Below are 24,566 nucleotides of genomic sequence, written 5' to 3' on the forward strand. Positions count from 1 at the left end.
AGGAAACTGAGGCTATGTAAATTCTCCAGGGGATGTGAACCCACAGTCTCATTCCAGAGTCTGAGGTCTTTACCAGCAGCTACGCTGAGTCTACACAACAGAAAATCAAATCCACCTTCTCCAGAGGGGACTGGGTCATCCCAATGAGCAGCTTCTACTTGCAGATCATCAATGTTAACTATGCTTTTCAAAGGACAAAGAGAAAACTTCCTTTAAGCAGAGCTCCTGTGGCCATTTGTTCATGTGGTACATGCTAGCTTTAGGCTACCTTTAGAGTAATACCAATACTTCCATTCTATGCACAGAGCAGCACTCCCTGTAGGTCTAAACATTCAAGTAGCAACTACTTATATTCTCTGCCCAACAAAAATGACTAAGTCTTCAACAACAAGTGGTCTGTCTCTGTAAAAATTGACACTGTAACCCATGCTAGTGTCTTCTTTGGCCCATATACAACATGCCTTGAGATTCAGATGTTAGGACAGATAATCTAGAAAGATCCAACATCAGCATATGTAGAGGGAATGCACCATGCAAAAATGGAAGGACTTCAAACTAGAGAACCTCCTTGAGAAATACTGCCTGCTCTGTGAACAAGAGAACAGTGTCCTAATCCAAGAAACAACTACTTCCCATATAGAATCATCTATCTAAAAATAGAACCGCTCTAGTTAACATGGGTATGAGAAGCCTAGAAGCCCTCACTCAGCTTCCCTTCAGGCTGCTGAAGATCTTAGACCCTGAGGGTTCCACGGGACATAATTTCAAAATAGTTTTCGTCAGTATCCTTAAGAACTGGTGTTTCACCTGTGTCCCTCAGCCATGACCTAAGTAGGCAAGAGGACATACTAGGCCTCTAGAAATGTGCTGCTTTACCTGATTCCAGCAATCAAAGGCAACAACTGATACTGAGCCTCGTAAGCCTGCTGCCCCTCCCCAAGTCTGAAAAGCCCATACTTGTTTTTCAGCTCCACGATGGCCTGCACAGTTCGGTTGTTGTAATAGAGGTTGATAGTCCGCACCATCTTGGTCCGTTTCAGGTCCCCAATTTTCACCGTCACTTTGCTGATGGTGTGGCTGCCAATGAGCTTCACAACCTGCTGAGTGGTGGTGTACCTCGTGTCCACTTTAATGGAAGACAGCTTGATATACTAAATGCAAAAGTAAACACAAAACACTGTGTTAGTTCAAGGCTAACGGCTCACCCTGTCCTCTTCAAAACTCATCAGTGTAACCCACTCTTCATCCATGGATGAAGTTTCTATTTAAGGTAGCAGGGCAGGTAAGGATTAATACCACTGCAACCAACCATTAGGAGAGGGATGCCTATGCAGTAATAATCAACCTTGAAAAACAAGAAACCCACTGGCCCTGTAAGCCTCGGGACTGTCCATGTTAAAGATGTCACTTACACAAAATGGCACTTCTGGATTATTACACACCAGGCAGGGATCACTCTCCAGGTAATAACCATCAAACTCCACTAGGCCAGACAAGGTGCTAAGGAAGAAAGCAGTCTTAGCATAAGGAGATTTTCATTTTAGAAAGCATGGAGCTTCACAAAGAAGCCATGAGAAAACCATGGCTCAATATTCCCCAAGGTAAGCTCCACTCTAGTGAGAACACAAGGAAATGTGAGAAATCCCAACAGAGTTAAGTCACAGGAAGGGAATTTCAACTGAGTGACCTTAGACGTTTCCTATTTCTGAGCTGTTCTGAGGTCACAGGAATCCTAAATGTTACATTAAAATTTGACTCAAAGAAGAGTCACAATTAAATTTACTAAAAATCACTGAATTGTACACTTGTAATGTATAAATTTTGTTGTATGTAAATTATACCTCAATAAAGTTTGGAGGAAAAAAAAGAACAGTCACTAATAAACCAGGGAAATAATAAACTGACAGTTTAACCAACACTTTCTTCCAAAGTTTTTTTTTTTAATGCAACCATTTCTGTAAACTTGCCTTATGTGATTTACACTTAGACCCTTGAAAACTAGAGACCTTCTTAAATCATTGCTTACCAAACCCTAATTCAGCAGTTACATTTTGAGCACCTTCTATGCACAAGGCCCCAACTACAAGGGAAGGATTCAAAGACCAACTAGACAGGAGCGTATTGATTCATAAATAAGAGCCAATCAATGTGGAAATAGCAACTGGACTGTTGACCGAGCTTCAAATAGAAAGAAAGCAGAACAAAACTCACTTGTAAATGTTGGAGTTGGGATGGTTGGTAAGAATGTGGTTTTGAGTACGAAGAATCTCCACAGCCTTCTGTGAATATTCTTTCAACTGAAAACAGAAGTCAATATAGGACCAGAATTAAAGCCCAAGGGAAAGTCTTACTGGCAAAGACTTTTTTCCTCTGCTTTCTAGCTGATACTGCCCTAGAAGTAGCAGCCCTCATTCAGAATCAAACAAAGCTGAGCCTAACTCCTAGTCATTTAAAGGATTCTATCTTCTTTAGTAGTTTCCACGATCTTAGTGACAGCCCCTCTTTCTATACCCTGTGGAGGAAGAGAAATTTTACTATTATGGAGAAGCCATGAAATGGTTATCTAATTGCAAAAACACGTTGGATATGTGATCAGGACTGCCAGGAAACCCAGAGGAGCACTTTCTTTCCCAAGCAACTTTAATGAGTTGCATTTTCTTCCCCACTTTATCTACTTCTATTGGCTAAGCCAAATTCAGACTATATTTATTTGCTAGTGTGTATTATCTAGGTGGCATACATACTGGGGGTGCTTAATATATATTTAAAAGAGACTTCATATATGTACTCCCATGTGGGTTGATCATAACGTTCTTAACTCAAGATAAAAAAGGTTAAAATGTAGCAAGTTAGCCTCTCCGACCGTCAATCGTCTGTTACCTTCTTCTCTGTTTGTGGGGTTTTCAAGGAGAAATATCCTAGTAGGTCCACAAACTGGGCAGCCTTACGACCATAGGCTGGGAGTTCTGGCCATATAGACCACATCAGATCTAGCAGGAGCTCCTGTTGAGATTTGCTAGAGTTTCTGTAGATAAATGACAGTTCATATTATAAGCAGCAGAAAACCCTGAGGTTCCTTTACTTATCAACAAGGCCCAGGTACCGTTTCGGAGATGTATCTATTTCCCCACAACTATGGGTTAAGTTTGAATGGCTCTACTGTTCTTTTGACAATCAACCTTAACAGATGTAGCATGATCCTTTCCTGTCTTCAGGAGGTGATTTATTCCCATCATCTGACATCTCTCAATGGCAGAAACTGAGCTTTGTTACCCTAAAGAGTCAAGCCTGGTCATTTTACAAACTTCTAAACATAGCCTTCTTAGTGGAAAACAGATCATCTCTTGCTTCTGACATCAGTTTAATAGCCAAAAAGCAGATAACTCAATGAAGAAATCTGCAATTGTCAAGAGAATTCAGATTGGTGTAAATACTTATAGTACGGATGACCTTGAGTATGTAACATAGAGCCAAGACAGAACTGTTGATACACCACCCACTCTGGTCCCAGACCCACACAGTCTGCTAAAACTAAGCCCCGGACCCTACCTGTAGATATGCAGTGTCAGGCAGTGGGCCTGCCAGCGCACTGAGGAAGAATTGGACTCTAACAGGAAGCAACGCAGAAACTGGACCAAGGTCTCCTTATCTGCAAATTTGTTCAGCTGGTTCACCAGAGCTGTGCACAGCTGGTCCTCCTGGCTTCCTGAGCTCTCACCTGCAAGATCAAAGCAGGACTAAAGGGCTAAAAAGTAGGAAGAAGTGGTCTAGGGTCCTACAGCCGGTGCTCAGGTGGAAAGAGAGGGAATTCTGTCCATGTTTTAAAGTTTCACCAAAATGGTTATGATTTGAAAACAACTTTCAGTTGGCTACTGGGGGACAAAAAGTCAGCCCCAGATATAATAATCCTACCAAAAAAAGTACCTCTACAAGCCTGGCACTGACAAAGATAGTCACACTGGAGAAGGAATTTCCTTTCAAAAGTTTGCTACCTACAACAGTCAACATTACCACAGACCGGCACAGAGGGATCTGAATAATTCATTGGGGAATGTGAACCTCCACTGCTCTCCACCAATCACCTGTCTCAGGCCTCCAAGGACCATGAAAATCAGGAACGCAGAAAAAAGCTTTTGCCTTTCTGATGGCAAGGAATCAGCTAAAGTGCTGACCACTGCAGTGTCCATTTGTAGAGCATTTACCAGTTTACAAGGCACATTTACAAGCACAGTTTCATTTAACACTGACAATCTCTCCACGAAGCAAGTGTTATTATTTCACAGAAAAAGAAACTTGGGCCTAGTAAAAATGTTTGGTGCACTTTGACCTTTCCCATTACAGACACTAGGTATGGGAGTCACACTCTTTGAGGTGTCACCTTCAACATAACTGAAAATGAGACCAAGAGTAGACACTAGAGGGCATTTGGGTTTTAGGTCCCTGTAAATCAGGATGAAAAGCCTTTCAGAAGAAGAGAATGACAAACTTATGGTTACCAAGGGGGGAAGGGGGGAATGCGATGAACTAGGAGATTGGGACTGACATGTATACACTACGTATAAAACAGATAACTAATGAGAACCTACTGTATAGCACAGGGAACTCTACTAAATGCTCTGTGGTGAACTAAATGGGAAGGAAATCTAAAAAAAGAGGGGATATATGTATACGTATGACTGATTCACTTTGCAGTACAGCAAGAAACTAACACAACGTTGTAAAGCAACTACACGCCAATAAAAATTAATAAAAAAAAAAGAAGAGGAAGAAGAGAATGAACGATGTGCTCTCAGAGAGGTTAGAACACATCACCCTGGCCACTGAGACAAGAAGGTGACCCTTACCCTCTTTCTCCTTTTCCTTTTCTTCTTTCTTACTCTTCTTTGTGGACGACTTTGACTGTGTTGTGGCTTGTCCAGAACCAGTGGCCACAGGGGCTGAGGAGGAGGAAGCACTGGAGGGCCCTGCCGAGGCCGCCAGTGCAGCGAGGACTTTGCTGCCACACAGAGCACAGGAGAGCAGCTGCAGCAGCACCGGAGACACCCCCTCATCCACCAGGAAGCTGACTTGGAGGAGGAAGTACAGGACAGCTGCAGGCAGAGGAGACAGGGGCTCAGCTCTGACACAACTGCGAGACTCACACACAAGAATGGGAGCACCTGCTCCAGACGCCAGGGCTGCCCTACTCCCACCACCTCCTTTGTCCAGGTTCTCTGCTGGAAGTTCCCAGAAGAATTTACACCCTCTTTGGAAATATCTGACAAGTACTGCAACAACTACACAGAGGCTGGCTCCCAGCCCCCACTCCTTTGAAGAAGATGATTCTCCTCCTTACTTGACCACAACAATATGGAAGTCAGATACTCCTACCTTGTGCCCCCACCGCACCCCACATTTTGTCTATGGACGCTTAGCAATCTTGTAAGTTTTTACTTGTCTTCTTTGCTGGGCAGAGTTCTGTCTATCTTGCTCATGGCTATATCTCTAGAACCCAGTTTAACGCTTGGCATATAGTGGGCTTTGATGAACAGTTCTTGAAAGAATGAATGGATAATAGCAACCAAAAGGAGAAGCACTGCTTACAGTCATCTTTGATGCAGAATTTCTGCCAGTTGATGGTTCGCTGGGCAGCAATCTCTGCACAGGCTTTCAGGTGCTCCATCTGAAATGGAAACCAATCACCAGAAATGACCCACACCTGCTGTCTTGAGGGGTCATCACCCCAGCTTTGTACTACAAACCCTGGCCCTCTGTGTAAGGTTTGTCAGTGCCCCAGTGAACCTGGGACCAAGGCCCACTGAGCCTCCTACATTCAACGTCCCACCACACAAAGCCCTTTTGTTTTCAGGGATTCTTCAGACCACTCAATAATGCAGCAGGAAGGTAGGTCATGACCTAAGACACTACAATCCAGTTTACTTTTTTCTTGCTAAAAGCATAATAGTAAGAACACTGGATTAGGAGTCTTTAACACTGAAGATGTTCTTTCTAGATGTTCCTATGCAATATATTCAATTTACTCCCCAAAGTCAAACAACTGATCTTAGGCGATAATACATCATTTCTTTAGTATTCAGGGACAAAAATGAGAGGTGCACAAATCCCGGGTTGATCCTGTCCACGACATGAGCAAATGACACTGGTAAAAAGCCCAAGCCACCCCTCCTCACAAAAGAGGAACCACTGCCAGGTGGGGGTGGGACCAGGGAGGGGCAATCGCAGACCCTGAAGCCAACTGTATTTGGTACAGCACCCAGTTGGGTATCATGGATTTATCCTGATCGCAACCCCGGCCATGATGTTCTCAAAATACTGAAAAGCCCCGTGTGTGCTGCTCCATCCTATTACCTACTTGGCTGAACCTCATCCACAGCCTCCCCTGCCCTACCACACCACCCCAACACCGGCCGTACCAGGCTGATGAGCGTGTCATACTGCAGGGCGGAGCCAGAGCTGGCTGTAACCACACTCGCCCGGAGGAAGATCCCCTGCTCCTCCAGCAGCTTCTTGATCCCACGCACATGGGAGTCGAGGGTGTGCAAATCCCGGAGCTGGCGGTATTTCTCCTTTGACCCACAGATGAAGAGCAGAAGTTTGCGGACTTGCCGGCGCACAAATGGAGTTTGCTGGATCATCAGGTACTTGAGGGGAGAAACGACACAGAGAGTCAATGACTCTGCAACTGTATCTATACCAGCCACGGCGCCTTGGGTTTACATGAGCTGTTACTAAAAACTGGTAACACAAACCAAGCTACTTCCTTGCAGTCAAGCTAGCCCCTGGTGAACTTTAGCATTCCTTACAAGGACCAGGAGAAAGAAAGGCATAGAAAGAAAAACGTCAAAAAGTGAAAAGGAGCAACATTCCTGCTACCGCTCATGGAGTACTTAGGAATCTATAGGAGGCTGGTTTGCACTCCAGCCCACCCAGAATGAACGCGTGAAGAAAAAAACATTCAGAATCTCTCTTTCAGGTAAAAGAGGTGGGGAAGAAGCTGCGTTGTTACATCTACATGACTTGAAATGGCTGTTTGGGGTTTGCTAACATTATTCTTCCCAGAGTTAATCTCATGTTTGCTGTGCAGGTTATTCAGCTATTTCCTCTCGGCTCCAAAGCCACCCCACCACACCCTGCTCTGTGACGTCCAGTCCAGACTAAAGCTAACTGCGCTGTTTCTTGCCGGGTGGTCCCCTCTTAGGTTCTGCCAGTGGGGAGCACTGGAGAGACACCAAAAGGCAGGAGGGAGAGAAGGGACTTGCTCCTTCCCACTTGCCTGCAGTCCTAGGAGCAGCCCTTCACCCTAGCGGCCTCTAGCATCTCTTCAATAGTCAAGGACAAACCAGGTCCGGGCGGTCCTGTTCACTGGCTTCTTTTAGAACTTCCAGAATCCACCACATCACATCCCTTCAGAGCTCCTGAGGTGCGAGCAGCAGCAGCCCCTCCTCAGATCCACCGGGCCTCTCCTCTGCATTCAGGGGCCTGCTGGCAGCTGCTGCTTGCGGTTACTACCCCTCTGTTACCGCAGCGTTCCCTTTTTATCTTTTCAGTTCTTCAGTGGCTGTTTAACCAATTCTCTGTATTAAAATCTCTCAGTTCATTTAACTAGTATACTTTCTGTTTTCCAGGCAGAGTCCAAACTATTAAACTTGTCCATTATCACCACATGTGGGGGAAGGTAAGTGTAGAGAATCAAAAACTAAAGTAGATGGCTTGCTCTGATACACATCTTCCACAGTTTCACCACATAGTACACTCTGGAGGGGCAAGACCTAAATGGTGCAAGGGACTCTGCTGGGGGAAATACCACATGAGGATTAGGATGCAAGGGAGCTACAAAGGCAGTCACAGCCGGTGTGTCCTCTCCTCAGCTGGGACCTTCACTTACCTCTGAGAGAAAGTAAAACCACGAATGATCAAAGACAGGAGGCGGGATTCGAGAATTGGTGTCAGCGATCTTTTTGATTTGGTATGGCAGCCTCAGTACCATCTCTGTGAGAAGCTGAGTATAGGCCTCAAACACATCAGCAGCATGGCCCTGGGACAAGAACGTTTGTATAAGAACCTGTGATTGACAATTTCCCCGACCACAGTTAGGAAAAAGGCTGGTCTATTGCTCACTAGGAGTACCTCACGCTGGAGATGGTAAATGGCACCTTTCAAAGCTGGAGCCTTCACCGACTGATGGCTTAATTTATAAACCCAGGAAGACCCCAGGCTCCTGGGGGCAATTTCATTACATTCAAAGCTTATTGTGGAGGCAGATCTCACTGCTCTTAAATGTTCTAACATTTCACTCTGGTTTTTGACACTGGATTGATTTTACTCTGCTTACACAAAAATTAGAATAGGAAAAAATTGAAAAAACAGCAATGGAGAAGGATTTCTGACTTTCTATGAGATGTATTCCATTCCCTAGAACCGAAGCTTTCCATGACAAGAAACATTCGTGTAACCAAGGGGGTGTCAAAGATCACTAAACTCAGTCGAGATCCTGAGCTCACACACAGAGGCAGGGGTACCGAGAGATTGAGGACAATGGAAACAACAGCTATCCTACAACCTGTGTGGTCCCCAGGAAGAGTCTGCAAGAGTTTGGGGGCACGTGTCCCACATATTCAATCACCAGTTGTTTATCAGACCTATGTCAAGCACTGGGCGTGTGAGAAGAAATAAAATATGGTCTTTGCTGATAGTCTGGAGGGGAAGACTCTACATGTGTGCACAGGGTGCTCTGGGACCCAGGGAAAGGCCATCTCGCTCAGACAGCAGGAAAGTGTGTTCTGGGGAAGGATCCAATACTTGAGCTGGGTCTTGAAGAAGGGCTAGGAATTAACTAGACAGGGGAAGGAAGGGATGCAGAAGGAGAGGAAAAAATTTCTGAAGGGACAGCATGTACATTGGGAGAGACGCAACGATTAGCAGGGCTGCATGCGGGGGTGTTACAGTTGATCAAGTAGAGAGTTAAGTAGATAGCTGGATTGGCAAAGAACTTTTTGGCTGAAAAGTTATGGAAAACCACTAGAAGGTTATACAAAGAGAAGGATATGATCAGATTCAAAATTTTTGCCCTGTTAGACTCCCATACTATTCGAAGCTGTCCTGAGGGTGCAACAAGAGGCACAGCTACCCCAGGCCATCTGCTCCACTACACGGACCAAATGCAACAGAAATGGTAATAATAATTAACATTTATTGAGCACTGGTATGTGCTAGGCACTGCGCTTTACAAACATCACCTCGTCCAATGCTCACAACAACTCTATAAAGCAGATACTATGTGTATGCTCATTTTCCAGGTGTGCCAACTGAGGCTTACTAAGGTCAGATAGAACTTCTCCAAGCTTCATGGCTGGTAAGTGGGAACACTTCTCCCCGAGGGACATGTTCCCAGACTCACCTGACCCGAAAGCCCATCTTCTAAACTAGGGCATCCTGTAACAGCAGGGGGAGTATGTGACATTTCCGGCTCCTTCAGTGCTACTCACTGAGACTGAAGAGGACAGTGCCCTAGATGAGGGACAGGAGTGGTTCACTGCCCGGGGAAGGACCTCACCTTCACATACTGGCGGAGGAAGAATGGGCTCATGTCGGGTGGGGATGACGTAGTATGTGGTTTCAGCAGCTGGCTGGTAGCCACGGGCTCCTCATCGTTCTGCTGGCTCTTCCAGTACTCCAGCAGGGACTTGAGCACGTGCAGGCAGTAGTCCACAGCGCCAGAGCTCAGGAGGGCTGCTGCTGTGGCACTGGAGATGAGGGAAGATGACTGGGGAAAAACCAGGGAGAAGCTAAGAATGGCCTGTAGAACAGTGTGGCATTCAGCTGAGTGTTGGGGGTAGGAAACGCACTCACAACAGCCTTAGGAGTAGCTGTCATGGAAGTGAGGGAGTCAGTCTCTTGAGTTAAAAGTTTCCCGACTAGGGGCTTCCCTGGTGGTGCAGTGGTTGAAAGTCCGCCTGCCGATGCAGGGGACACGAGTTCGTGCCCCGGTCTGGGAAGATTCCACATGCCGCGGAGCAGCTGGGCCCGTGAGCCATGGCCGCTGACCCTGCGTGTCCAGAGCCTGTGCTCCACAACAGGAGAGGCCACAACAGTGAGAGGCCCGCATACCGCAAAAAAAAAAAAAAAAAGTTTCCAGACTAGGTCAAACATTTCCCCCACTCTTCTGAACAGCAGCATGGTAAGAGAAAACAAAGAAACACCAGTTCCCAAATCTAATCTCCCTACACATATGTGCCAGAGGCCAAGGAGGCCAGGATTAGATAACCCTTCCACCTGCAGGGAAGAGGTTTTCTCTTTCTCCTTGGGCAGCTAGAAAAGAAGCCCATTTATGCTAAAAAGAGAGAAAACTTTCCACTATAGGCACTTCTCTGCAGCCCCATCCTCCTAGTAGGGGCTCTTTCCATAGAACCAGCTTCCAAAGGAGATGGGGTGAGTGATCACATGAACAGAAAAGCGGGAGAAAAGCTACTGTAAATAAAACCATTAGGAGAGCCTGGCAAACCCCAGCCACCCACATAGCTCAGAAGCTCATTAAGACTGGATGCAGTTCAGCCTCCATTTCTACCTTCTCTGCTTTGTGTTAATCTCCTTTCCACCACACACCACTGCTTTCTCTCTGCTCTATTACCATACCTTATAGCAACATACAAGAGGGGAATCCTCTTAGCCACTCTGTGCCTTGCAGAACAGTCTCCTGCTTTTCAATAATGCAACTTCCAAACGCTTTAACCGCCCCCGGTGGAGGGATTGTTGGAAAAGATCAGAGCTTAGAAGGGACCCCGAGAAAGGTGGATGCTCGGCCCCTGAGCGGTGGCAGCTTAGAATCTTACTGCTCTCGAGCGACAACGGCCTGGCTCTAACAGAGGCCTCTGCCCGCTGTCCGAGCGCCAACCAGACAATCCTCTTTCCTTTCCCCACACCCATTAGCCCAAAGCAAGATACCTCGCATACGGAAGACTTGGATCCGGATTTGGTCCTGGACATGAAGACACTCAGGAGTCTCATCACCACCAGGTGGACCTCATTCAGGGCACTGCGTTCGTTCTTCTTGGAGACATCCTGGGGACAGAGGCGGAGCCCAGAAGACCACACTTACTTTAACCTTGAGGCGTCCTCTCAACAAGATTGCCTCACTTGGACTCAGAGACAAAACAAGCTCCAATGTACCTGTGGCCTATACGTGGATGATCTAGAGCCTGATACATCTAGGAAGCCATGTTAAGATACAAACAACCAATTTATTGTTTTCACCTTGTGGAGATACAAAATGTCTATGAGGGCAGGGACTTGGTCTTGTTCCTCATTTATAGCCAGAGCCAAAAGTATGCCAGGGCCAAAGCAGGCACTAAAAACGTTTCTGATGAATCAACAGAACTGGAGCCCTCAGTGGAGGGTCACCCCTTGAAACTAGATGAAGTTCCTCTAAGAGAGGAATGAAAAACTGAAAACTGATCTCAGCCAATCCCTGCCTCTCACACAGTATGACTCTCAAATTTCACCTTCTTATCCATGCCCAGTTCAGCAATAAGCTGGGAAAGCAGGTTGTCCAGGGCCCCCTTGTCTTTCTCATCTTCTCCATCCAGATCTGTAGTAAGCATCAGAATGACCTGGACGTCAACAGAGAGATAAAACATGAAAGCCAATTCCCTAAAGAACAACAATTCTAAACACAAGGTGTTTCAGAAGAAATCTCAGTTTTCCTGACTGCCCTGTCAATCCTAACAATAATCCATGAAAAGGTTCTAAGTCCTAACGTAACCAAAGTTGAAGTGTCCAGAGTCAGAAGAGTCAAATTATGGCATATGCTACCCTTGGCATCACAGAAAACGTTCTGCAAAAAGTCTGCAAAACTAATTGACTAGCCTACACTATATCCAACCAAAGTGGCTTAAGATATGGCACTGTGGTATTCTAATTAAAGAACAATTTTGCCTAAGACGAAGGCAGCTAGTGGGAGAACAGCTATCAGACCACACTCTACTACTAATATTAATAAACAGTTACTAGGGCTTCCCTGGTGGCACAGTGGTTGAGAGTCCGCCTGCCGATGCAGGGGACACAGGTTCATGCCCCGGTCCAGGAAGATCCCACATGCCGCGGAGCGGCTGGGCCCATGAGCCATGGCCGCTGAGCCTGCGCGTCCGGAGCCTGTGCTCCGCAATGGGAGAGGCCACAACAGTGAGAGGCCCGTGTACCGCCAAAAAAAAAAAAAAAAAAAAAAAGTTACTAGACACTAAGAATCTCTGAAGCAGACTTTTGTTCCTGGCTCTGTCAATAACTAGCTGGATGGCTGTAGAAATTTTTTAATTTCATTCTGTGATCCTCGGCCTTCTCATCTATAAAATGAAGGGCTATAACTTGCAATTCAAAATTACATTCCATTAATCTATGACCTAATACCAAACCAAGTCTTACAGAGCCTCAGAAGGAGAGCTGTGAGCATGCTTAAGGATGGTCCAACTCTGATGTGTACAGACCCAAGTGAACTGAGGGATACCTGCATGTATGGAATGGCCCGGACACCTCCAACACTTCGTAACTGGGGCAAAGTTTGCAGTAGTCTCTCCAACAGCATCAGACGGACCATGTGCAGCCTAAAAGACCAGGGAAAATACATGAAACATGAGCTAATACACAAACACTAACCAGCTGAATATAGTTCTTTCCTCCTGCCACTGACGTAAATAAGGAAGCTACTTCTTAGGAACAATCCTAGCATTAAAAAAAAAAAAAAACTGTTAAAAGATATGCCTTTGGTATACCAGCAACATAGAAGGAAAAATCTCACTCTGTTAAAGTGGAGCAAAACTATTCCAAGATACAGCTGATGGTACTGAAAACTTACTACAGGAAAGTTAAAATATTTCTCAAGCAACCAGGTCCTAGTTGTTCTCACTATTCAAACCAAACCTTCAATAGTAAGCTCTATGGCTTTTCCCAACACATGGCCCTATTCTGCCTCCAGGCATTATTTTCTGGAATTCTCCCGGCTACAAATTTTACATCATCTAATTGCATAGTGACCTAGCCCTTTTTTCTTGCTTCCCAAGTCCTTAGGAAGGCCAGTCACTGCTTTGCCCTCTCACAGCTTAGCCATCATTTTTCCTAGTATAAAATTCAATCTCAGCATCAATACTAGAACCGTGAGTTCTCCCATATATGCAGTTGGCCACTACCTAGCCTTCTTCATCTGCAGATATACAGCTGGGCTTCTATAGTATAACAAATGTGTGTTTCTGGATCTCTAGTGAATATGCTGATTCAAGAGGACCAATATGAAAATTAATTAGGGTCTTGTCAACAAGTGGGTTGGCAGTCTCACCTAACACAATCTTACACAGATTAACAGTGCATTTGCTAAATCAATTAATGGATTCACTCTCAAAATTAATAAACCATTTTGCTTCATTTTACTTTACGTGTGTAAGAAACCACATGCCTTCATATTTTTTAAGTGTGATTTTCATGCATTCCATATCCTAGCAGGTATCCAGAATATTTTCAGTATAATAAAAATCTGAATGAAAATAGTCTTGAATAATAAATGACAATTGTTCTAAAAAGAACTTGAAGGAATGACCTAAACAACCTTCAGAATATAGTAATACACAAAAACCCAGGCATGCATCTTCGAATAATTAGACCAGCTGTGTGAGCACTACAAATGAATAAAATTGCTCAGGAACAGATAAGGTACAAGTGATGAAAGACGAGATGACAGCAGCAGCTTAATACTTTTAGGATAAAACATAACAAGTTCTGAGATGGATTAAAATCCTCAGATTTGGAGAACGTGCATGTGAATATACACAGAAAGGAAAAAGCCAACATAATGAGTAGAGTCTGGATCTGGACCAAGATCATGCCAGATTATTGACTTTTCAAACTCTTAAGATAGTAGTACTCTTGCAACTTAACAAAAAAATTAAACAGTGTACCAAAATTACAATCTCCTCCTCGTGACAAAGTAAAACCAATTCAGTTATTCTATTATTTAAAACAATAAGTTACTTAACAATTCTTTAACTAACTTATTCCTGAAAAATACAGTTAACTTAAAACAACTTTAGAGAATTTCATTAGCAATATGGCTAGGTTACCTAAATTGACCCTCCAGCTAAAAACAAATGAAAATCCTAAAAAGATAAAACAACATTTTCAAAATAACGAGTCTCAAGAAATTTCAAAGGATCGAAATCACATAGTATGTTCCCCAACCACAGTAAATTAAGCTGTCAATCAATAACAGAAAAATAATTAGAAAATCCCCAAATGTTTGGAAATTTGGCAACATATTCCTAAATAGCCCATGGGCCAAAGACTAAATTACAAAAGAATTTAGAAAACATTTTGAACTAAACAGCAATGAAAATACAACGTATAAAAATATGTGAGCTCCAGCCAAAGCAATGTTAAAGGGAATTTTAAAGAGAAATATATAGCTTCAAATATGTATTGAAAAAGAAAGGTTTAAAATCAATGATTTAACTTTCCATCTTACGATGCTAAAAGAAACAGAAAATTATCCCCCCCCACCAAAAATTAAGATACTAAAACAAAAAAGTTAGTAAGAAGAGAAAGGAAATAATCAAGAGTGCAAATGAAATAGAAAGTAGGCATACAACAGAGAAAAATCAAAGCCAAATGTTGGTTCTTTGTAAATAAAGTTGATAACTTCTAGCAAGACTGACTTTTGGGGGGAAAAATATTTGTTACCCATACTAGAAATGAAAAAAGGTATATCACTACAAATCCTAAAGACATTAAAAGGATGATAAGATATATTACGAACAACTTTATGCCAGTAAAATGAATGAATTCCTTGAAAAGCACAACATATCAAAATTGACACGTGAAGAAACAGTAATAATTCTGTGTCATTTAAAGAATGAATCTATAGTTGAAAGTCTTCCCTTAAAGAAAGTCTTCCCTTAGAGACCCAGGTGACTTCATGGCTAAATTTTTCCAAGAACTCAGACGAAATAAAACCAATCTTACACAAACTCTTGTAGAGAACAGAGAAATGGGAAACATGTCCTCACTTACTTTATGAGGCCAGAATAACATGAACACCGATACCTGACAAAAACATTTCAAAGAAGAAAAATTACAGGCCTAAATAAAATATCAGCAAATCAAATCCAGTGACACAAAGGATAAGACATCACAATCAGGTGTCCCCAGAAGGTTGGTTTGATAATGGAAAATATTAATTACTGTAATTTACAACCTTAAACAGAATAAACGAGAAAAACATATAATCAACTAAGCGCCACAAAAGCAACTGGAAAGCTTCAAAAACCAACCCAAGATAAAATATCTCCCAGCAAACTACTAACAAAACTTAATTTGATAAAGAATATCCTAGAAGGGCTTCCCTGGTGGCTCAGTGTTTGAGAGTCCGCCTGCCAATGCAGGGGACACGGGTTCGTGCCCCAGTCCGGGAAGATCCCACAGGCTGTGGAGCGGCTGGGCCCGTGAGCCATGGCCGCTGAGGCTGCGCGTCCGGAGCCTGTGCTCCGCAACGGGAGAGGCCATAATAGTGAGAGGCCCACATACCACACACACAAAAATTTTAATTAGATTAAATTAAATTAACAAACAAACAAACAAACAAATAAATAAAAGAATGTCCTAGAAAACCTTCCAGTTAACATCACACTTCATGCTAAAATAGGAAACCATTTCTCCTGTGTCTGGTAATGAGGTAATAAGGATTTCCACCATCACCACTTCTCTCCTACCCAATACAATAAGGCAAGAGAAAACAGTTAAAAGGTGTATAAAGATTGAATGGAAAAAACTTAAATGTTGGGCTTCCCTGGTGGGGCAGTGGCTGAGAGTCCGCCTGCCGATGCAGGGGACACGGGTTCGTGCCCCGGTCCAGGAAGATCCCACATGCCGCGGAGCGGCTGGGCCCGTGAGCCATGGCCGCTGAGGCTGCGCATCCGGAGCCTGTGCTCCGCAACGGGAGAGGCCACAACAGTGAGAGGCCCGCGTACCGCAAAAAAAAAACCAAAAAAAACCCCTTAAATGTCATGATTTACAGGAGACAAGATTGTTCATGCAGAATCTGTGATAAGAATTAATCTAATTACCAAATCCATAATTGGGATTAATCTAATTATCAAAACCGATAATTAGAATTTAAGTGAATTTAGAAAGATCACAGAATACAAGATCAAAATAAAAGCAATAATGAGCTCACCAGCAATTAAGAAATTATTAGGCCAGGAAATGAGTGAAGACAGAAATCCAGAGGGGTAAGGAGAGCCCTGAGACTGATTTCAGGGCATCCGAAAACTTGAGGCTATGATGCTCTAAAGGCAACTTGTACATCAGGGTGCTAGGACCTTACAAGGCGTCTGGACTAGGAAAAGATACCTAGAATCTGCCCCAAGTGAGGAGAGTCTTCTAAGAGAATCTCATAAAAAACCACAGAAGGCTACCTGACTTTAAAAGTAAACAAATATACCACTTCCCCCCATACCACTTTTTCCCCATCCAGGAGTCTATAAGAAAAATTAGCTGACTCAAATCCTGATGCTGAGACAAAAGGAGGAAAAAAAAGAATCAGCTGCTGAAATATAGTCTAATCTATATGTCTTTTTCCTTTTGGTTAACACTTTTTGTGTCCTATTTAAGAAATCTTTGCCAACCCTAAGTTATGAAGATATTTTGTCTTCTAAAACCAGTACGGTGTTACCTTTTGTGTTTAAATCCATAGCAAGTGATTTTTGTGTATGATCAGGTCAAGACTCATTTTATTCCGTATTAATTTCCAACCAACCTATTGCCATTGATTGAAAAGACCATCTTTCTTCCACTGTACAGAAGTCTCATCTGTGTCATAAATCAGGTGACTATGTATGTGTGAATCTGTTTCTGAACCCTAGTCTGTTTCGTTAATCTATTTTGTCTATCCTTGCACCAATATCCCACTGTCTTACTGAGCACAGCTTTATAAGCTACAGTTGTGTAGTCCTCTAATTTTGTGGGTTTTCTTCTATATTGCCTTAGCTAATCTTAGTCCCTTGCTCTTCCAAATAAATGTTAGGATCAGCTTGTCAGTTTTGACACATACATAAAGCCAGCTAAGATTTGTGACTGGGATTATACTGAACCTGTATCAATGTTAGACAATTGTTACCTTTATAATAATGAGTCTTTCAATCCATAACATGGTATATCCCTTCATTTATTTAGATCTTCTTTAATTTCTCTCAATTAGCTTTTATAGTTTTCAGTGTAGAAGTGTTATATATCTTCCAAACCTATAACTATGTATTTGATGTTTTCTGATGTCACTCAAATAAATCTTAGGAAACTATAAACAACTAATCACAGGAATTTAAAAAAGAAAGAAAAGAGATATTAAGATACATGGAGAAGAGAATATGATGGTCTAACATCTATTTAAGTCCCAGAAAGAGAAATAACAGAAAATGAGGCAGAAGCAATGCCCAATGAGATTAATGAATGAGATATCTGAATGAGATTAATGAATGAGAAGTTTCTAGAATTAATAAAAGACACTAACCCAAACATTCAAGCAGAACAAATGTAAAGAAATCCATCCTAAACCTATCCTAGTAAAACTACAAATAACAGTGACAAGATAAAGACCTTAAAAGCAGCAGTAAAGACATTGTCTTCAAAGCAATATTTGTAACAGCAGGTGACATCTCATTGGCAATAACAATGGATACCATTTTCAATTCTGGGAGGATGAAACCATCAACACAAAATTGTATACCCATCAAAAATACATCCACAAAATGTAAGCTAAATAAAGACATTTCCAGACTAACAAAACCTGAGATTTTGAAACCAGGGGACCTCCCCTAAAGGAAAATCTAAATGACATACTTCAAGAAGGAAATGATCCTAGATGGAAGGTCTGAGATGCACAAGGAAAACATGAGCATAGAAAGTGGTAAACATGTGAGCAAATCTAAATAGACACTGACTACGTAAATTATATAAAAGAGCAATAATACCTTGAAAGCTTTAAAAAGACTTTTCTTAAAACACACAAATATAATTGCTTACATTGATAAGAATGAGCAAAGTCTTTTAAGGTACTAATTCAGGAAGAAGATATAGCTCTTAGTTAACCTTAGTTTTGGTTAAGTATGCATGTTGAAGTGATTAGTATAACTACTAAAAGATGGGAAACAGAGTTAACGACCTCCAAACTTGCAAAGTTGGGACAGGGGAGAATGAGAAAAGAGCAAATCAACCCACAAGAGGGCTACAAAGAAAAAGAAACACAGAAACAAGCAGAGCAAATAAGAAGCACAAAATAAATTCAAATATATCAGTAATTAACCTTAGTTATAAATGAACTTAACTGTTCCAATTAAAATGCAAAGGTAGACTGGATTAAAAATATTTTGAAAAATAAACGTCAAAGAACCAAAAATCACAAAGATCACATTATCTGAACACATGGAATTAACCTAGAAATCACATGAAGAGAAAAAAAAAGATTAAGTAGAAAATGCCTTTTAGGTTAAGCAGTTAAGAAACAAATCCCATCAAAATATCATCAGTTAACCGAGCCAGAGGTCATCTTCCCCAAAGGGGTGCTGCAAGAGTTTAAGTGGAAGAACACAGAGAATAGAGGAAACACTCACTGATGCCCTCCCGAAATGTCTCCGATGCCTGACTGTTCAGTTACCTCTTTTTCTGATCGAAATCATTCAGTTCAAAATACTGATTTCTGCACTAATGCGATAACTATGGGCCTCACCAAATTTAACAAACATTGTATCACGGGTATATTCTTAGGTTTCTTTTCTTCCTCCTCTTCTATTTCTCTAGTCACCTCTTGGTTAAGAATACATTCCTCCACCAATCCAGTACCAAACACCACCAGAATTTCTTCAGGGGGCTGGATTAGGATTTTATGGATTACTTTCAATTTGCCAAATGCCCCACCACTGGTATTTCTAGTCATAAACTTGTATTTGCTGTTTGATCTCTCTATTACCTAATCAACATGCTGAACAAGCAGTTATTTCTAGTATTTACTTAATAACTATCACTTTTGAGCCCAGAACAGTGTCACTTATAAAGAGAATGCTACAAAATAAGTGTATGGTTAATGATGAAACAAGAAAGATTTGACTAAGGAGGATACGTGTTTTTACGACAATCCCTTTACTAAGGGATATAGGGGGGCCCTAGCGAAAAACCACTTTCTATTCTCTCTGCAATTGATTTGATGAAATTCTAATTAGGACCAGAAGACAGACCTAGAACACTTCTTAAGGTTTTTAAACTGTTTCACGAGTCTATTACCTTTACATGTCAAAAGAAATAAACTGTTATCACCACTCCACCTCCTGCAACTGATCCATCATCCTATTCCTGAAACATTCTCCCCTAGGAAAGCCTCTTGAGTGCAAGTGGCCAGCTCCTGACCTGTTGCTAGCGTGGACATCTCCTTCCCCTTCCCCTTCTCCTTCTCCCTCGGAGCCATCTCCTTCCTGATGTCCGGTGGTGGTGCTGATGGCGCCAGTGCTTGAACTGACACTTCCTGGTCCAGCCGGATGCCCCTCTGCTGTGGCATCACCATAAGCACTGCTCCGGCCAGATACTAGAGGGAAATGGTTTAAAAAGTGCAAATCAACTCCCAAAGCACGGTGGAATCCAGTGCATTCTGAAGTCAGCAATTACCTGACTAGTAGCTTTAGAAAATTTTTTTCTTCTGTGTGAAGATCAGTAAGGATTGAATTCACGATTTCGGCCCCACAGGACTAAATGACTAAATGACTCTCTGGGTACCCAAAGAACAGAAGATCCACCCACAAGAACAATTAATCTCGACTGTGGATAAATTTCCATCTCATACTCCAGAAGAAACATATACTGATTTGGGAATCTCGAAATTATCAGCTACTCTATATCTCTTCCACAAAAAATTTTCATATCCAATTTTTAAGCAGAGACTGATTTTTAAGATCAAACCAAAATGGCTTGTCATGCTTCCTCATTCCAGAAGCTCAACCCCCACCAGCTAGTACAGATGGCCTGCTATATTAATATACCAGATCATTAACAATGGGACTGCCCAAAATCTCTTCCCCAACAGAAGCAGCAAAAACCACCATAGGGGGCCTCCCTGGTGGCGCAGTGGTTGAGAGTCCGCCTGCCGATGCAGGGGATACGGGTTCGTGCCCTGGTCTGGGAGGATCCCATATGCCGCGGAGCGGCTGGGCCCGTGAGCCATGGCCGCTGGGCCTGCGCATCCGGAGCCTGTGCTCCGCAACGGGAGAGGCCACAACAGTGAGAGGCCCACATAACGCAAAAAGGAAAAAAAAAAAAAAAAAAAAAAAAAAAACCACCATAGGACTGATTTCAAAATCATACCATAATTGTTTCCAATTAATCATGATTTGGGATTATGTATGTCATTTCTTTCTTCCACTAACAGATAATTAAACTTCCCTTTGCTGAAACCAATCCTAGGACCCAAGCAGGGATTTCTATTTTGTCCCCACCCTCTCTGCCCAAGGATATCAGGACCTCCAGCCACATTACCACTGTGCTCGCCAGCCACCGAGTCCACTGCACTTCCCCCGCTCTCCGAGCCCACACTACCACCGTGGTCAGCAGGGGAGGTCCGAAGGGTGGAACCATCAGTTGCTGCTGTGCTGCCCTCGTCGTCTGAGGCTGGAGCTGAGAGAGTAACGAGAGCTGTTACAGGTAAAAACCCCTCTTCGGGGCAAAAGCATCAAACTACATAGTGCAGAAGACACAATGCAGTTTATACATCCTGTTGTCAAAGAAAAAAGGGAAGGATTTGCTTTGCTGGTTAATCACTAACAGGAACAAACACTATACATGGTGCATTGCAAACAGTACTTAGACAGAAGTGAAAACCCAGTTCACTGGGCATTTCCTTCGCTGTTACATCACAGTGCAAGTAAAACAGTGCAGAGATTCAAGAAGAATCTGTGACATGGACACTCAGTTTTCCAGCTAAAATGCTTCACGGTCACCATAGTCTAGGTGTTACTGACACCTGCTGAGATTGGAAAATAGCCATTACCATTCAAAAGCATAGATTCTGAATTTTCATCAGATTTGTTTTGCAATCAATTTATGCTTATGCTAGGAAATCACTTATCATGAGCTCTCAAATCCACCCTGTCTGTTTTTTAAATCAGATGGTCCAGAGGGGAGCTCGTTCGGAAATTTCAAACTTCCTAATCATCCTCATCAGATGCTAATAATGAAGCAAGGAAATTCCCCAGAGACAGCCACAGCATCCAGGATCAGGGCTGAGCTGAGACAGGAGGAAAATGCTGGATGAGATACATGGGGGAGAAAAGCCAAGACAGCCACAGAGCACAGTAGGAACACAACTGGCACAGCACAACAGTGACCTCCAAGCCTGAAATGACAGCAACTAAAGAGACCTAAGAAAAGCAACAAGCCATGGCAGCAGGAGAGAGGGGACAGCCAGTTTCTCCCTTTCTTATCTATCCAGGATAAAACGCCCAAAACAAGAAACAAAGGAAAAAAAAAAAAAAAAAAAGAAACAAATAGAGGGACACATCAGTCTGAAAACTCTCAATCAACCCTTAAATTACTCAGGGGCTGATTTTCCAGTAGATTGTTCAGATGTTCCATTCTCCTCTATTTGGTCCAACTCTCCACTCAGGACATATTTTTTTCTTATCAGATTAGGAAAAGTGATTGAAAGTAAACACAAAATGAGGTCTGAAGATTTCCTATGCATTTGAATTGTCCACAAAAACCCTACCCACCAAGCTCAGATCCCACGCTGACCTGAAGTGTAACTCAGCTTCTTGTAGCTTCACTTTTATTTGCAAATGAAGAGAAAAAAGTTAAAAGGTTTGAGCTCCATTTCTTGTCTCCCTTCTGAAACTGTCTAAAATGTTAGAACTCTGGTGAAGAACCCTGAAAGCTGAGATTTAAGCTCTAAAGCCGATCAACCTGCAAGCTGTTCTCTTGGCCTTTCCTTGGGGAATTAGCTGAAGCCAGGCAGCATGCAAAGTGTAGGGAAGCAGAGCCATGAATGCCTTTGCCAAGCTGCATCACTATGCCTTCCACACCCGCATTTCTAAAGCAAAGGCACAAGCAGGAAGTCCAGGATGGCCTGTCAAAGCAGCTGCCCATTACACTCTCACAGCGTTGGAAACGAGGCCTGAGGGTCCTGGGGCCCTGAGCCGCGCTCCTTGCTGTGGACAGTTACCTGATGCTGTGGTGTCAGAGAGGGTTCCTGCGTCCAGAGAGGAAGAGCTGGGTGCCTGGCCGGACAGCCCCAGGCTCTGCAGGCCCAGGGCACTGCTGCTGCTGCCTGGGAAACAAGTGGAGAGTGAGCACAGCATCCCCTCCAGACCCCATCCACAGCGCCGCTTGGCCACCTGCTGCCCTCAGGAGCCTAAACTCACCAGCGTGTGACCCCCTTGGCCTAGAGGAAGTTACTCAACAGCCACTGCTGTCCACCCACCAAATTTAGTTACAGAGATGGTGGAAGCCTTCCTTCAGCTCAGGCAGGACACAGGCTGGAGGAATCTAACAGATTTGGGAGGAAATAATCCAAAGGACCAAACTAACAGAAACTATGAGATTGGCTCCCAGACTAAAAATCCCACCGTGATCCCTCTCACTCTCCACCTGTATCTCTGAACAGCTCTCACCCAGATCAACCTCTCCCCAAATCTGGGGACGAGCTCGGTCAGCTGGATATCAGTAACTGCCAAACCCTCTTTCCTGTGCAAGGCCAATGGGCCACTGTGTTCCTGGCATTGCCTTCTACCTTGCTGGTCCTGCTGCAGGCTCAGGGCAATGGCTAGTTCAACCATGGTCTCGTCATCTGCATCAGGTGGGATGTCCAGCATGGGGGGGAAGCCCTCTGCGCCTGCCAGCAGGGCCTCCAGGGGAGAGGGGTTGCCATTGTTGACATTTTCAGCTGTCTCCAGGACCATCGACTCAGACTGCAGAGAGAAAGCTCTGTCAGTGTCCCGTGGTAAACGGCAGCTTGTGGAAGTCCACTGAGTAAGAGCTAGAGGAGAGTTCTGAGGCTCCTCCTCCCCTCTCCTGCTGCCAGAGACTCACCACCATCTCAAAATCTCCATGGTCCACCTCACTCTGTTCCTGGCTTTCCTGACGGATGTGGCCACCATTCGGGATCCCTGACGACTGCATTTTCTCATCTGCGTCATCATCGTCATCATCATCCTTGTCTCCTGAGTCAAAGAAACCCCAGTCACCTGAAGACGCTTGCTCTTTCCTCCCTCGGCGGGTGGTAAGATAAGCTACACAGCAAACAAAAACCAAGACAAGCAAGCTACCAGCTAGTGCCCTGTGCTTTAGAGATAAATTCCAGGGAGCCATGCCTGGCCTTGTTCTCCTGCTTCCTGGACCTAGCAGGATCTGGGAAGGTGGGGCTGGCAGTGACAGCCTGCTCCACTTAGGAGAAGTCTTTTCCAGCTGATGAAGGAAAACAAAAACAAAAACACTTGGATTCCATAAAGCAGAAAAATCTAAGATCAGCAGGTCCCATGAGCTTGTGCCAACCCTCAGGAGACCCTGGACAAGACAGGGAAAATAATACAGTTGAGATGTTTATCTATTATCTGTCACGGCAGCTTGGAGTGTTATCTTACTTTTTTTCCCCCAAAACAACTGGGTCAGTGAGATTTTCACACTACATAATCATTAAGAGAAGAACCAACTGAGATGTGAAAGCATCAAATGAAAGCTGGTTCTTGCAGCACAGCACTACAGGTCTTACCCGGACCAGCTTCTGTATGATGGGGAAAAGCCTTCTAAAAAGGGAGAAGCCCAGGTTAGACTCCTAATTATCAAAAAAGGAGGGAGACCTTGCCTTCCACTCAATGGGCTGAAAAAGTATGTGCATATGACCTTAACTGGAAACATAAACTATCCGGACTCTAGCTTCTCCACAGAGAAAAGATGCACAAACTGTTGCCTGACTCATCAAAAGCTTAAGATGAATGATACTCAAGGAAGGTTGTCTGAGGGTCGTGAAGCTGCATGTGCTCCTCTAAACCTGCACTGGACCACACAGTAGCCACAGCCACTAGTTACAGTGTGGCTAGTCCACATGGAGATGTGATGTTAGTGTATATAGTACACACTAGATTTCTTTTTTATTATTGGAATATAATTGCTTTACAATGTTGTTAGTTTCTGCTATACAATGAAGTGAATCAGCTGTATGTATACCTATATCCCCTCCCTATTGGACCTCCCTCCCACCCACCGCCCCGCACTAGATTTTTAAGACAGTAAGAAAAAATTTTTTAAGAAAGGAAAATATTTTACTAATAATTTTTTATATTAATTATGTGTTTAAATAATATTTTTGATATATTGAATTATCAGTAAGTTAATTTCAAATATTTCTTTTTACTCTTTATCATGTGACTAAAATAAAATTTTAAACTATGTATGTGACTTTCATTGGAAGTTTAACCTCTGAGCTAAGCGAAGTAACCAGAGTTACACAATGCACTACTGCTAAGATTTAGACAACTGGTAGAATTGCTTTTCCTAAAATGTTA

The 24,566-nt window shown here is 43.3% G+C and overlaps 1 protein-coding gene across 5 annotated transcripts in view; it reads right to left on the bottom strand.

Moving 5' to 3' along the window:
- The window catches only part of UBR4 (ubiquitin protein ligase E3 component n-recognin 4), a 130,317-nt gene that overhangs the window by 42,965 nt on the left and 62,786 nt on the right, over window positions 1-24,566 (bottom strand). For 2 of the 5 annotated variants that reach the window (XM_060089052.1, XM_060089055.1), the window contains exons 56-73: window positions 23,095-23,225; window positions 22,796-22,973; window positions 22,229-22,333; window positions 20,548-20,685; window positions 19,429-19,603; window positions 12,497-12,593; window positions 11,499-11,606; window positions 10,942-11,058; window positions 9,554-9,763; window positions 7,886-8,035; window positions 6,414-6,641; window positions 5,584-5,662; window positions 4,845-5,090; window positions 3,550-3,718; window positions 2,881-3,025; window positions 2,212-2,297; window positions 1,413-1,500; window positions 958-1,151 (exon numbers count right to left, since the gene is read on the bottom strand). In XM_060089052.1, the coding sequence (XP_059945035.1) occupies window positions 958-1,151; window positions 1,413-1,500; window positions 2,212-2,297; window positions 2,881-3,025; window positions 3,550-3,718; window positions 4,845-5,090; window positions 5,584-5,662; window positions 6,414-6,641; window positions 7,886-8,035; window positions 9,554-9,763; window positions 10,942-11,058; window positions 11,499-11,606; window positions 12,497-12,593; window positions 19,429-19,603; window positions 20,548-20,685; window positions 22,229-22,333; window positions 22,796-22,973; window positions 23,095-23,225 (2,644 nt within the window). The remainder of the gene's footprint in view (window positions 1-957; window positions 1,152-1,412; window positions 1,501-2,211; window positions 2,298-2,880; window positions 3,026-3,549; window positions 3,719-4,844; window positions 5,091-5,583; window positions 5,663-6,413; window positions 6,642-7,885; window positions 8,036-9,553; window positions 9,764-10,941; window positions 11,059-11,498; window positions 11,607-12,496; window positions 12,594-19,428; window positions 19,604-20,547; window positions 20,686-22,228; window positions 22,334-22,795; window positions 22,974-23,094; window positions 23,226-24,566) is intronic. The other 3 variants (XM_060089053.1, XM_060089054.1, XM_060089056.1) reach the window with 3 other exon arrangements.

This window comes from Mesoplodon densirostris, chromosome 2 (assembly GCF_025265405.1).
Source record: "Mesoplodon densirostris isolate mMesDen1 chromosome 2, mMesDen1 primary haplotype, whole genome shotgun sequence".
In the NCBI taxonomy this organism is placed as follows: domain Eukaryota; kingdom Metazoa; phylum Chordata; class Mammalia; order Artiodactyla; family Ziphiidae; genus Mesoplodon; species Mesoplodon densirostris.